Below are 14,041 nucleotides of genomic sequence, written 5' to 3'. Positions count from 1 at the left end.
GTGGGGGATTACGCCACGTAATAAAGTAAATTAGCCTTAAACCCCTGAACCACACCGGTCCTGTCTTTTTCATTCACTTGCCTGGTTGTGATTACTAAGGCCTACTTTATTGTAACTATAGTGTGAAAGCAGCACTACTATGTGGTGATTCACTTTTGTGGCGGTTTGTTACAGAAGAAGGCAGAATGATATTTGCGCAGAGGGTGTATTAGGGGTAGTATGATGGAATCGGATGGGGTGGTGTGGGAAACAATGCCATCCTTTTTGCGTGATCACATACCCGCAAAGATATTCTTGGCATAGACAAAGACTAAAACGTATCAAGTGGGAGGTATCACGTCTAGACGCGAACACAAAGCAACATGGGGTGAGCCCACTGTAGTGGGGTGCATTTTTGGGGGTGGGGGCTCAGTTGAATAATCACCGCTCAGTTATTGGTCAGCTCTTTGCTGCATTAGCCAATGCCAGCACATTATCAGGCAGCACTGCAATGGAGTGCCTGAACTGCGAAAATGAATTATAGTTAGTAGTACTAGTGCAAGGGCCGTTATGTTGTATCGCTTCCGGTTGCCAGGCAACCTCACCATGACGACATTAGTCCAATAAGTTGCTGCATCACATTAAGTCTGGTTTAACTCAGTTTCCTTGATGTAGGTGCGCATCGAGAGCCTTAAAAAGTTTTGCAACTGTTTTTTTCAGTTGGCTTACTGGCAGCACAATAGTGGCGATTGTTCGAAAGCTGGGCTTTTCCACAATTTTCACTGTTATTGAGGAAGGACTTGTTGAAAGACAAAAACAAATAAAAAATCCACTCTGTGTTAAGTGTGTGCGCATACCATTGCATCCAGTAGTTGAATGCAACGTTGCAGTTTTGGTGTGGTCTCACAGTAAAGACGGAAGAGTTGCCTTCCGATAGGCTGTTTCTCACAGATGCTGTCATAGTCCTTCTCTAAAAAGAAGGAGAAAGGCCATTCTTTAAAACACAGCCTGACACACGTTTGTCACCCTCAAGGCAGCGTGCGCGCACACACAAACCATACCAATGCTGTTGCCCAGCTCAGTGCACTGACTTATGTGGGGGAAACGAAGGATCTCCTTCCATTTTTTGCTCCTCCCTTTCCGCTTGCCTCCTCCACCTGCAGCGAGAGCAAAACAAGAGGTTTTCTCAGTCGAGTGCAAATGAAGGCCAACTGGCTGCAAATACAGGACAACAGTGAGTGAGAGACGGGGTGGGGTTGTTGCAGGCTCGCTGCTGAATGAAATCATTAGTCTCAAAGCTTGTATATTTTATTCATGGATTACGTTTTACTTCCTCTCTCTCCACTCTGACAACTTTTTCACAAACTTCAAGTGTGTGTGTGTCCACACATAGAAGCCTATTCTGTCCCTCTCAGTTCCCATCAGAATCCAGAACATGAACGCCAAAGTGGATTCCGCTGCACTGAATAATCAAGCATCAGCTTCCTACTGCCTCAAAAACTTAAATCATTCCATCCCAATCTAGCTGCCCTTTAATGACAATTTAGTCATTTGTTATTTTAAAATTAGGAGTAAATCATGGATTAAATGTACCCTAACCACTTATTGTCTTATTTCCCCCCATTAACCACATTCCCCGAAGGGACGCAAGGATATCCGTGACTGCTTTTGATCTACTCCATCTGCTGCGTCCAGTGTCTTGTCTGTCTGTTTTATTGATTTACATCCTGTCTCACAAACTGGCTGAGAATTCCTTAAACCATTAGGCGCAGTGGAAAACGACTATGAGTGGCCCCGCCACAATATTGCAAGCATGAGAACAGGAAAAGCAATGACAAGCAAACATCTTTAAGTAATAAGCCTGGAATGTGAGCGGCACCACGTCATGCTGAAGCCTCCGAGGGAAGGCTTCAGCATAACATTACCGCCTCATCCTCCCTTCCTCTTGCTGTTCTACTTAATCAATAGGTCGTCTGTGTCCCCCTACTAACGAGGTCATATTTTTGTTTAAGTTTGTGTTGTTTGTTAGCAAGGCCTGCCTACAGTTCTTGATACAGCCATAATTTCTTCTGGTTGCTTCTGGTTGGCCTATCACACCTCATTTCAAGTGAGAAGCACTGCACAGGTTGCTCGTCAGCAGGGTAAATATTGTTTAGGCAATATGGATGGGACAAGACACAAAAATTCCATGAGATGAGACATCTCATGAGACTGACTCTACAAGAACGAGATGAGATTTTTGCTGAATTTATAATAAAACATATTTTCTAGTATTCAAAATGTATATTTTTTGCTAAATTTATAATAAAACATATATTTTTTATATATATATATATATATATATATATATATATATATATATATATATATATATATATATATATATATATATATATATATATGTATACTGCCTTACGTTTTTTTCACCTTACGATGTGGACCGCGACGTTTTCTGTCCATTCTTTACACCACCTTTTTTCCCCTTATGACACCTCAAACATGGCGTCTGTGTGTGCCCGTGTCTACTAGGGGCAACACGCTCATACGTCACTACACGCGTCACTGCTTACGTCACTACAATACTCGAGAGTCTGACATCACAGAAGACATATGTGTGAAAGTCACGGACCGCCACTGACCTCTTCATGCTCTGTTTCTCTTCGCACTGAGATGTACAGTGGATCCACTTGGGTGTTCCCAAAAGTTTTTTAAAAGCACCGCAGCACGTTGACAAACTCTCTTTACCTTCGAACTGAGATGAACAATACTGTATATCAACTCGGGTGTCCCAAGAAGTTTTTAAAAGCACTGTAGCGTGTGTGTCTAGCCGTGCTTTGGTGTATCGTTGGTGCCTTGGTTAAACAATTTTCCAAAAAGTCTGCAAATCCAGTGTAGCTCCAAACACCAAATCGATCCTTTGCAAACAAAAGGCATTCCCAGCAGAACTATTTGCCAGGGTTAGCTCACGCCCCTAGTAACACAATCAGCAAAAGCCAACACTGCGTAGCTTGGTTGTTGAGCATTGCACCACCTTCCTGCAGTGAGCATCCACACACGTCACGTTCAACGTGAGGCCTCGAGATGGCGATCTTATGACTAGATTGGCTATTGCAGCAGTCTATTAAAAATATGGGCCGGTTTACATGTGTCTTTGCACACGCACAGAAGGCCCGCAGCTTTTGAAGCGAATTCCCTAGCGCCTATGGGAGCAGGCAGATTACATGCAACCTGGTGACATAGGTTAGCTGAATACTAATTGGCTGAAAACTACAACTTGAAACTACAAAACGAGAAGGAGCGTAACCAAATGGATATAATATGAACAGAATAAGGAGGATAATTATTTAAATTTAAAAACATATATAATATATATATATATTTAGTTCAAATGAAATTGACTTTCATTATAGTTATTATAATTATTATAGTTTTTTGTAGTTATGATAATGATGTCAGGTTATGTTAGGCCAGCAGAGAAGGCCTTGCTGGCCCTGACAAGCCACCACTGATTAAATAAATATATATATATATATATATATATATATATATATATATATATATATATATATATATATATATATATATACACACACAGTGGGCCCCCGGTTTACGAACTCCCTCTTTTACGAAAACAAACTTTTCGACTTACGAGCGTGGACCGCGGCGTTTTTGTCCCCCTCTTACGCACAAACCTTTCGTCTTAGGAACAATCCGACATGCCGGTCAATGTGTTCGAACAATTATTTCCGCTTTGCTGCATCAACGAAATCAAATGTTCACGCCTGTCACAATAACGCTGAACGCTATTGCTCTTACAATGTCACAGTCACTGTCTCAGTCACGGTGTCAGTCACGGAGATGCCGATATGCTATTGGTCGATTAAGGTCACAGTCCCGGTCTCACTCACGGAGATGCGGATATGCAATTGGCCGGCGTCACGTCAATCACAGAAATGCCGATATGCTATTGGCAGAACGCCTTTATCTAGCTTGATGGCACAGCTGGTCGGGATGGAAGGAAGGAGAGAAAATGAGTGAAAAACCGAAGGAAGGAATGTTGTGAAGACTTTGCAAACTTTATCTGTTAGACATGGCTTCTAAAATTGCAAGTGGCAGTAAAGGAAGAAGTAAGAGGATGATGACAATAGAAACCAAGCAGGAGATAATAAAAAAATACGAAGGAGGCGCACGCATACGCCGGGGGACGGACCTCGGTCGACAACAAAATGGAGAGGCTTCTTCTATTATGGATTAAAGAGAAGGAAATCGCTGGTGATATGTTCTAGTTTGAGAAAAGTTCTTGTTTAAGAAAATAAATCAATAAATTCTGCGGGTTGGTCTCTGCTCCCCTCCGCCTCCACCCAGCTCAAGTAATGTCGCCCCAAAGGTAAATGTCATTTTTCCTTTGTATATTTGTTATTTAATTTAACCGTACAGTAGATTATGTTACTACTTTTTAATATGTGTATAAAGTCGTGATGTTTTTACCTAAGGTTTTTGCACGCGTTGCACACATTCACTAATTAACATAGGTTTGGATTGCCCGTCATACGAGCAATTCGAGTTATGAGCGTAGCCGCTAAACGGATTAAGTTTGTAACACGGGGGCCCACTGTGATATATATGTATATATATATATATATATATATATATATATATATATGTATATATATATATATATATATATATATATATATATATATATATATATATATATATATATATATATATATATATATATACACACACACATAAAAATTAGGATAAATTAGGGTGGCGCGGTGGGTTAAATCGTCAGATGTTCTAAAACTTTTATACAGAATTTGTCCCACTCAAAATGTTCTTTATGGAAGACCCAGCTTCAACCACGGTTGAGAAGAGGTCATATATCCCCAGACAAACACCAAGCTTGAATGTATTAATAACTCAAGCCAAAATATCCCCTAAGAGAATCATTAGCTCACAGCACCTGCTACTCATCAACATTGTTTTAGACTTCATAAGCGGACACACTCACTAATTTAGGAGTCTGGTAAACATTTTTTATACGAATGAAGTATTTACCATATCTGTGTAACCTCCTGCATTCTCGTGTTGGCCAATAATTTAATTTCCTTCAAGGAAACAAAGATGTCTGTAAAGTGAGCGTTAATCCTCACTGATGCCAATGATCCAAAAATGAAGCTACTGAAGAGTGCTTTTTGGGCGATCTATAATAACTACAGTAGATGGTGACCGTAGTGAGGATAAGCGGCTAGACAATGGATGAATGGATTTTCTCTGTAGAAGGTCATCTCACCGATATTTCACAGCTGTAATAAATGCAGTTCAACCACACTCTTGTTCAACTTTTAAACAACGTTTTTTTAGGTCTTGTCAACTTGAATTCTTGTCTGCTATTTGCTTCATTTTATCCTGAAAACCTATCAACTTAACAGCCTCTTATTTAGTTCAATTTAAAGATGTCAACATTGGGGCTTAGCTGAAATAATACATTGTTGCTTGTTTTTTGGCATTTGTCTGCTGCTGATGAAGTGACAAAACACCGTCAATGTGTTTCAATTAAGTCAATTTGATACTGTCATGTTCCCATGTTACTTACTAACCCAAAAATAAACAAACAAAAAAAACCTTAATAACTTATGTTTTCAAAACATGTTCCCCGTGTTCACGCATACATACACAAACACACAAATAAGCATGAATAATTCATATATCAAGTCATATAACAGGGGTTTCCTGTTCATCAAAGGAGTCTAAATTCCAATTTACTGTGTTTGTTGTGCTGAGCTGATATATATCTGCTCCCTAACGGGGACATGTTCAGGCAGGACGCAAAAAATGAGGTTGAGAAGGTAATTTGTAAAAAAATGGTTGAATTCACTTCATAGAAAGTGACCATTAAGTCCAAAATTGAATCAAATAAATAAAACGACTACTAATATTATATTTTAATAATATTAAAATTCTTTCGATAAACTTGCTGATTGACAAAGCTGCCTTATTAAAAGCATGAAAAGCGCACATCCTCTGTGAAGCATTTTGCCCTTGCTCCCAGGATTTATTTAATTATTTATTTAGTTTTATAAACAGAGCTCATGCTCTCAGGGTCCGTCACTTAAACAGGAGCAAAAATACACACGGGACTGAGGCGTTGCTGCGCACAGGCCCATGTCAGTTTAATTTGTTCCATACGGGCTGTGCAATTTATTTATGTTCCCCCTTCACAACTCTGACATCATCAAGGCATGTCAGGTCAAGTAAAGAATAAGGTTAAAGAGGGAACAACATCCTCCTGGCGCAAGACTTGGAGGTTAACGGTAGCCAAAACATGTACGTGTGTGACCATGAATGTGTGCTTCTGCATGTGCAGACAATTGCACTGTGACCTCTCTGCGAATACCCTTATGCCTGGTCTAACCAGTCGGTCCTCCGGGCTTCTTCTATCCACACGGTGAACTCAGGCTACACCTATGGAGTATTTTTGGTATCTGGGTATTCTGGTATGGATAAAATGTGAAAAACAGTTATAAACACAGATGAATGAGGACAATTTTAAAAACTGAAAGAAATTAAGTAGAAATATGTTTACACATTTCAACTTCATTTTGAATGACCAACATTCATAGTTTTTTGACAATCAACATTCGATTCGAGACTGAGTTCTCCCCATAAATTTTAGTTTAAGAGACAAAATTGCCAACTGAAACAGTACATTTGTGTCTGAAAGGCATTTTAAAGTGTGACTGGTAAGAATGGCAACTGTTTCAGGCTGTCAGCATCAAAGTGTGAACTCATTTAAGTCAATCATGCCAGCCTAAGTGGAGCACTCGAATGCTGCTAGCCAGCGGCTAATTTATGCTAGATGCAGCCATAACAGAGCCCGAACCACTCATAAACATTGGCAATGGGGCGTAACGTGTGAATGTAATGAAGTTGTTAGCGCCCTGAATTAGCACTTGATCGTGATTTCAAAACAACGTTGTGTTGTGTGTATAAGGAGTCAGAAGCAACAGTTGCAGTAGAAAGACTAGTCAAGTCTTGTGTCACATTAGGTGGGAACGACTTCAAAATAAAAGCTTAACAAGGTATTCGTGTCCATGTATTATTTGGTAAACAAAGTTTATTTTGAAGATGGCCTTCTCACAGCAACAGTTGTTGCTGCATTAGGCTTGATACATTTTTATGACTCGTACACTAATACAGTAAGTGGGTATGCGAGGCAAGAAAAAAATGACTTGAGCATTTTTTTTTTTAACCGATTTACTTGACTTACTCAAGGCCTGGCCGGAACACATCCTTGCTTAATCGTAAAGTTTAAAACTGTTGGCACAGAAAAAAATCCACACACACACCGGCGGTCATCTATGTTTTCAGCCTGTAGACATTGCACAACTGTTCATCTGGCAAACTTCGTGAGACACTTCATTAGGAGCGCTTGCACAATCAAATGATGCTTTAAACCTGGTCGGAGTGATCCCCAGCCATGGTGCCCTCACACCCTTGTAGATAGCCTTGTAGATATATTTTATTCAAACATGTGATTATTCAATTCAACTTCTGTTAGGACACTCAAATACTAAAATATTCAATAGCTCCCATACAACTCCCACATAATATTTTCATATTGTTGTTGTTTAATTAAATTCTTGCATCGTGTAAGTCGAGACTAAAAAAAAAAATTGCAACATTTCTCAAACAGTCATTGATTAGGAAGAACGCTCCTCAAAAAAAAAAAAAAGTTATTTTGAGCATTGGAATATGATGTCAGCAAAAGTGTGCTATATGTGGGTCCACTGCAGCGCTGACCAAAAAAAGCCAACCTGTGATTTGAGAGTCTTCACTTCTGTACCAGCCTGACTGTTTGTTCAAACACAACTAATGAGCCAATCCTTATTATCTAGTTCTCACAGATTCTCACATCACCTCACTTGCCTGAATTGTTAATTGTCGGTTTCTCAGATGAGTCACACCAGGGTGGTCAGAAAGGTACCAACGCAGTGATGAAAAGCAGCACTAGAATACAGACACTTTTGTTGTCAGAATTCTTGTTCCTGCTCCTCCACAAAGTCCAACTGTTTATGAGATAAAAGCCATTGGCAGTAGAAGTTTAGGATTTTTGGCCAAAAGCTAAATAACACAAATAGCTCATGTGCACTAGCAGGAGAGGAGGCAATACCTGATACAAAAATGAGCAACAATAATAAGACAATCAATAGCCATAACGATACAATCCAGCTCCTGCAATTAAACACACACACACACACACACACACACACACACACACACACACACACACACACACAAAGCTTCAAAGGTTTATGACAGAAAAACGGTATTGAAACCAGTCCAGGGCTTCCTGTATGTTATGTTTCACTGCTGTTTATGTTTGCGTGCCTCAGGAAACTGAGGGAACCACTGCCCAGACCTAAGCACAAGGAGAGGACTATAGCCGGAAGACGCTCTTGCTTGATCCACAATGATGTCATGTTGGTCGCTTTGCTCTGCAGCATTATTACCATCGCTCAACTAGCCTCTCACATCATGTACTGTACTTAAGTTCATCTGCACACCCAGCAAACAATACACATTTTTCACTTGGCAATTGTGACTTATTCTTTTTACTGTCCTTGCTGTGTGTGCGCGCGTGTGTGTTGGTGAGGCTCATATTCCTGGGTTTTATTGTTTTTGTGGGGACCGCTTGCCCTTGCGGGTCCATTTTGGTGGGCCCCACTAGTCCGGACTTCTATTTGAAGAATCAAGATTTGGATGTAAGTGCTAGGTGATCAGCTGTGATGGTTAAGGTTAGCGTTAGCGACTGCTAAGAAAGTAAGATAAGCCTGTGTGTTAGCTTGTGTGCGTGCACGTGTGCATGCGTGCGTGTGTGTGTGTGTGTATGTGTGGTGGGCTGGAGGGCATGTGCTAAACTGGCAAATGTGAGGCCATAAAACCTAATACAACCGCGACAACTGCAATTTAAAACAGATCCTATTATCAGCAGAATCAACGCAGCTCTATTCTAATAAAGACCTGGCTGAGCGTAGCGAAATTCCAGTGTGGTCAACGATTGTGACCGTTTTCCTTCAAGTCTTTGTAAACACCACAGCTAAAAATAGCTACCAACCCAAGGGCACGAGAGTAACTACACTCTGAGGTGGTCAAACCGGTCCGTGACCTCGCAGCAGTTGTTTCGAGAATCATTTTGTGCCTGTGTACAAGGGGAATGTTTCATGAAGGGACTGAATCCCCGCAAGAGCAGACAAGGCAGGGTACCTTTCCTGCCGAGGAAGAGTCAGGTGTAGCGGGTTTCCTGTTCTAATAATACATTAACTATGACATGCGGAAGGGAAAAAGCATAAGCATAGCTCCCGTATTACATTTTCACAAATTATATTATCTGTCCTCATGTGTTATATTACAGTGGACCTAAGGTTACATAGGAACCTCAGTTTTTATGATTTGTAAGTTCTGAAAACCAAACCTAAGAAAATAATGCAGTAGTTCAGAATTTCTCATATAAAATGATTTCCATTTTATCTCTCACAACCCAAAAAGTACAGTACAGAAAACATTTTCATAGAGGAATTGGACTGAGACCCAGACAGGACATTTAAGTGTCACAGGTAAAAGTATTTATCAACAAAAACACCACGTAACTGCAACTCGGAAAACAGGACTCTGAAACTAGACTATAAAACTATGGCTCGAATGAAACTCGGGAAAACAACTTTATATCATAGCTTGAGAGCCTGAGAGTTTGATACAGTGACAACTTGTCACTGATATCTTAGATCTTAAATAGTGTCAGATACAAATCCTATATGACATAATAAAGCAAACTAAAGGACCACAGCAACTGCATGGCAACAGAGCCATAGCGGAACAAACCAGACACCACCAGTCACAACAGTAAACACAGGAACCATTTTGAGAAAAATACAATACACTCATTTAACGAAAGGTGAAAAAAATAAATGATCATTGCAGCTGCATAAAACATGAAAATAATAGTTTTACACACAGGGGACATTGTGAAATAAATAAATATTAGGGATGGAATGCGATCTCAAGAATAAAACGCCACCAGATTTCTTGTTCTTGAGAAATGGATTACACAGCAGAATGCACTGTTTGATTGGAAAACACAATGTTAAAAGTTGTAAGAAGGCGCTTCAAGATGCCTTGGAACGCTTTTATTTTAAAGTTCTTCCCGGAAGCATGTCGCAACCACGGTGACGATTCTTTCCACAAAGAAAGAAAAAGGACTTCATTATGCAGACATTTGATTGGACACGCCTGTTCGTGAATTTAGCGCAGCCTCTAGCATAAATCAGATGATTAATTGCATGAATCAGAGTGTCCCAGAGAACAATCTGATTACATTTCAGAGGCAGCTTAATAGACATAAATCAAAACTGAACTTTGATGCTGACATCCTGACATGGTTGCAATGGCACTGATCACTCACATATGTATATCTGTGCCATTGCAACCATGTCAGGATGTCAGCATCAAAGCTCAGTTTTGATTTATGTCTAACGCTGACCAAACGCTATCTATCTATCTATCTATCTATCTATCTATCTATCTATCTATCTATCTATCTATCTATCTATCTATCTATCTATCTATCTATCTATCTATCTATCTATCTATCTATCTATCTATCTATCTATCTATCTAGATAAGTTTAAAAAAATGTTGATTATCAAAATTTCTAATTTGGTCATTTATTATTAACTGAAAATGTGTTTTCACCAAACTGTTATTTATCTTATTATTTTCCAAATACTAAAATACAGTACTCAATTGAAGCAGTCGTAAGACCCTCTACACACCAACCCCTGCAGCGTTGGCCTATTACTTTGGCAAATCGTCTCAGAAAAATCTCTATGAACACACTGCAGCGACGCCAACTACTATGTACCTTATGCGCATTTTTTTTATTAGTACTCCTCCCTGCCATGGGTGGCGATAATCACTGTCCCAAGGGCATGGTGTACATTTTGTGCAATGCATTGTGGGAACACCAAAACACCAAACGCCAAAAGTTGGTGTGTAAAACAAACAAAAAACAAGAGAAATTGTACTGTTCTTTGTAAAGGTATAAGAGCCTGTAACAAAGTGCCTCTTCTGGTTATTAGCTATTTATAAGCTATTAGGCTAATAGTGAAGTAGGGTACAATAATGAGTCTTCATGAATAAATGTCTACTTTCCATTCACTTTTGGCACTTAATTTGCTCTCAATTTGTAAATAATCACCGTGTGTGATTGTGAAGGTCTTTGAATTCACTCAGAAGGGGAAGTGAAAGAGGGTGCAAGATTGTACATTTCTACTGAATACAGTCAGCTTGCGCTTGAATGATATAACAGCAGTGTTTCCACTGTCCCTGAAGACTTTTTACTCAGCATGGTTAGGTGACTTGTCATATCCACCAAAAAGTGCATCTTTTCCAGCCACTCGGTATTTTCCAGTTGCAGGTAGTTCAGGTCTTTGCTTTTCAGGAATGTCTTCGCGTGTTCGCAGACTATGATGTAAATCTTCACTGACAGAAATACAAACACTTTATTCCATAGTAGAGGTTTTTACAGCAATGAAAACCCTTAATAATGTCTGTGTCATGCTTGTAAATCATATTAAAATCAAAAATATACCCCCACCTCCATCTTTTTCCATTTTCATAAAAATCTCCAGGGAGCCACTAAAGCAGTTCTAGAGCTGCGGGTTGCCAACCCCTACCACATATTCTCCATAGTGACACACTCACTCATGATAAAACAACCTTAGAGTTGGCAGAATCCATAAATGTTTTGATAAGGTGACTAATATGGCAAAGTAATCTGTACTTTTACGAGCAATGATTTCATTTAATGTCGACAAAGAATGGATCACCTTTGTGCAATGTATGAGGATAAATGAATAAATTTGTCCCTGGAATAGGGTTAATGTGATTACACGAGTTTTCTCTGGTTGTCTTTTCCTTCTAAAACCGCTTTCTCACACACACACACATATCCAAGTGTTTGCCCCATATTTTACCACATGCATTTCAAATCGTTTGCCTTGGTATAACCATATTACCCCCCAAAAAAAAGAAAGAAAGAAAAAAAAGACCAGTGCAAACAAAACAAAACAAAAAAAACTGCTCAAAACTCTTTTGGGTCTCTGCTTCCGACAAAAACCTGCTGTTTCTTGCTTATCTTGTCTTCGACAAATGTGTTTGTCTACTACTACTTTAGTTTCATCTTAGTCTTGTGGTTTTTAAGTCCATACTTCCCTCTAGACTATGGTTGATGGTTTTACTGTAGATATTTATTCATGATACCGCTCCTCTTTTTTTGTTTTGTTTTACTCCTAAACACATTTAAAATGTTTAGCCAACATGGTCCAGAAAATAACTCTCAACTATCCTCTTATCGTTCATAATGTAAACTCACAGATACTTACAATAGTTCATGGCAGTTTGGAGAAAAAACGGCACAATCTATAACTGTAGCAAAGTATGATTCTGCATCATAAAAAAGTCATGTTGAATGCAGCTGCTGACTAAGGCTTGGGGTTTTAAAACATGCTGGATGGAGATATTGATTATTCTAAGACTAATGCACATGAAATATTAAACTGATGTGCGATTAAAAATATGGCAGGAATACAAACAACACATGCTAAAGACACAATAAAGTGGTACTAAAGTAATCTATTTATGTGGAATGAAAACCCCATGATGTGCACTGTGCTTCCCAGGACACTTATCAAGTATTACGCTGACGTAAATGATTTTGTTTTCTGCGTGCACTTTCATTCTTCATCCCTACTCTAGATCATAGCCCTCTATTCCTAGAGTTCCATTCAACAACCCCTAAAGAACAGGTGTGAAGCTTTACCATCCAGAGGTACATTTACTCTAAGTGTGGGCAACAATAGAGATGCAAGTGCCACAGCGATGAATATTCCCAATCAAGAAAAAAAAAAAATGAGTCACACTCCCACTCAAAACACACAGGCTCGTGGTGTAGATGTAGAAATGTGAATCTCGTCTTCTTTGTTGAGTGCCTTTGTGTACTATGGCTTGAAGAACCAGCAATTCTCTGTTCAGGCTCAAACCCAGCTTTGCCTTTTTAAAAGAATACCGTATTTTCCACACTGTAAGGCACACCGGATTATGAGTCGCACCTTCAACGAATGGCCTATTTTCTTTTATTCATATATAAGGCACACCGGATTATAAGGCGCGCATAGAATGAAACTACATGGAGTTGCGTTATGCATCCACTAGATGGTGCTGAACTAAGGGCAATGTATTAAAAACAATCGGCTAAATCATTTATTTATTGTATTTATTCATAGAATATAAACTTCATAACCATATTTTCTGCACTATAAGGCACACCGGATTATAAGGCGCACCCTCAATTAATGACATCTTTTAAAACATTTTCCATATATAAGACGCACCGGATTACAAGGCTCACCCTCAATTAATGACATATGTTAAAACTTTTTCAATCACAATATGGTAATACTCAAAGTAATAACAATAATAACTCAAATAATAACTCTAAACTCTCAATAGTATAACTCAATGTCAATATAACCAACCTTGTTCCAACTGTAAACACACAAAACAAACAGGTAAACTTACTTTATCAGTTCGTTCCCCATCTACAAATCCCAATCTCAATATTGATCCATATATAAGGCGCACTTCTTTAAAAAAATTAAGGCTTTTAGGTGCGCCTTATAGTGCGGAAAATACGGTAATACAATATATGCGTTCTCACAACTGCCAAAATGAATAAACAGCTGTTTTATTTTAGTATTATCTGAAGATTGGGGGAAAATACCTCTTGATTACATTAAAAGACTGTTTAGATAAATGCCAAAACGAATCAAGAGTTTAAAAGAATGTAATTAAGCTTAAATATTAAACTTAAATATTTTAATCAAATTGCAACCAAAAACCCTAAAATATATTGTTTTGTTGATGTAAAAATGACTATTTGCTATTGGTATGGCATTGTTGAGTGTACAAACACACAGATTAGTTTATGCAGTCAGCA

At 38.9% G+C, this 14,041-nt stretch overlaps 1 protein-coding gene across 2 annotated transcripts in view; it reads right to left on the bottom strand.

Annotated features, from left to right (window-relative positions):
* grk5l (G protein-coupled receptor kinase 5 like) overlaps positions 1 to 14,041 on the bottom strand; it is a 30,783-nt gene that overhangs the window by 10,134 nt on the left and 6,608 nt on the right. For both annotated transcript variants that reach the window (XM_088416988.1, XM_088416997.1), the window contains exons 2-3: positions 1,041 to 1,136; positions 837 to 949 (exon numbers count right to left, since the gene is read on the bottom strand). In XM_088416988.1, the coding sequence (XP_088273114.1) occupies positions 837 to 949; positions 1,041 to 1,136 (209 nt within the window). The remainder of the gene's footprint in view (positions 1 to 836; positions 950 to 1,040; positions 1,137 to 14,041) is intronic.

Source organism: Hippichthys cyanospilos, chromosome 1, assembly GCF_059441005.1.
Source record: "Hippichthys cyanospilos isolate Australia breed blue-spotted pipefish chromosome 1, RoL_Hcya_1.0, whole genome shotgun sequence".
Classification (NCBI taxonomy): Eukaryota; Metazoa; Chordata; class Actinopteri; order Syngnathiformes; family Syngnathidae; genus Hippichthys; species Hippichthys cyanospilos.
Note: the sequence above shows the minus strand (reverse complement) of the source record. Positions and strands in the feature narration are given on the sequence as shown.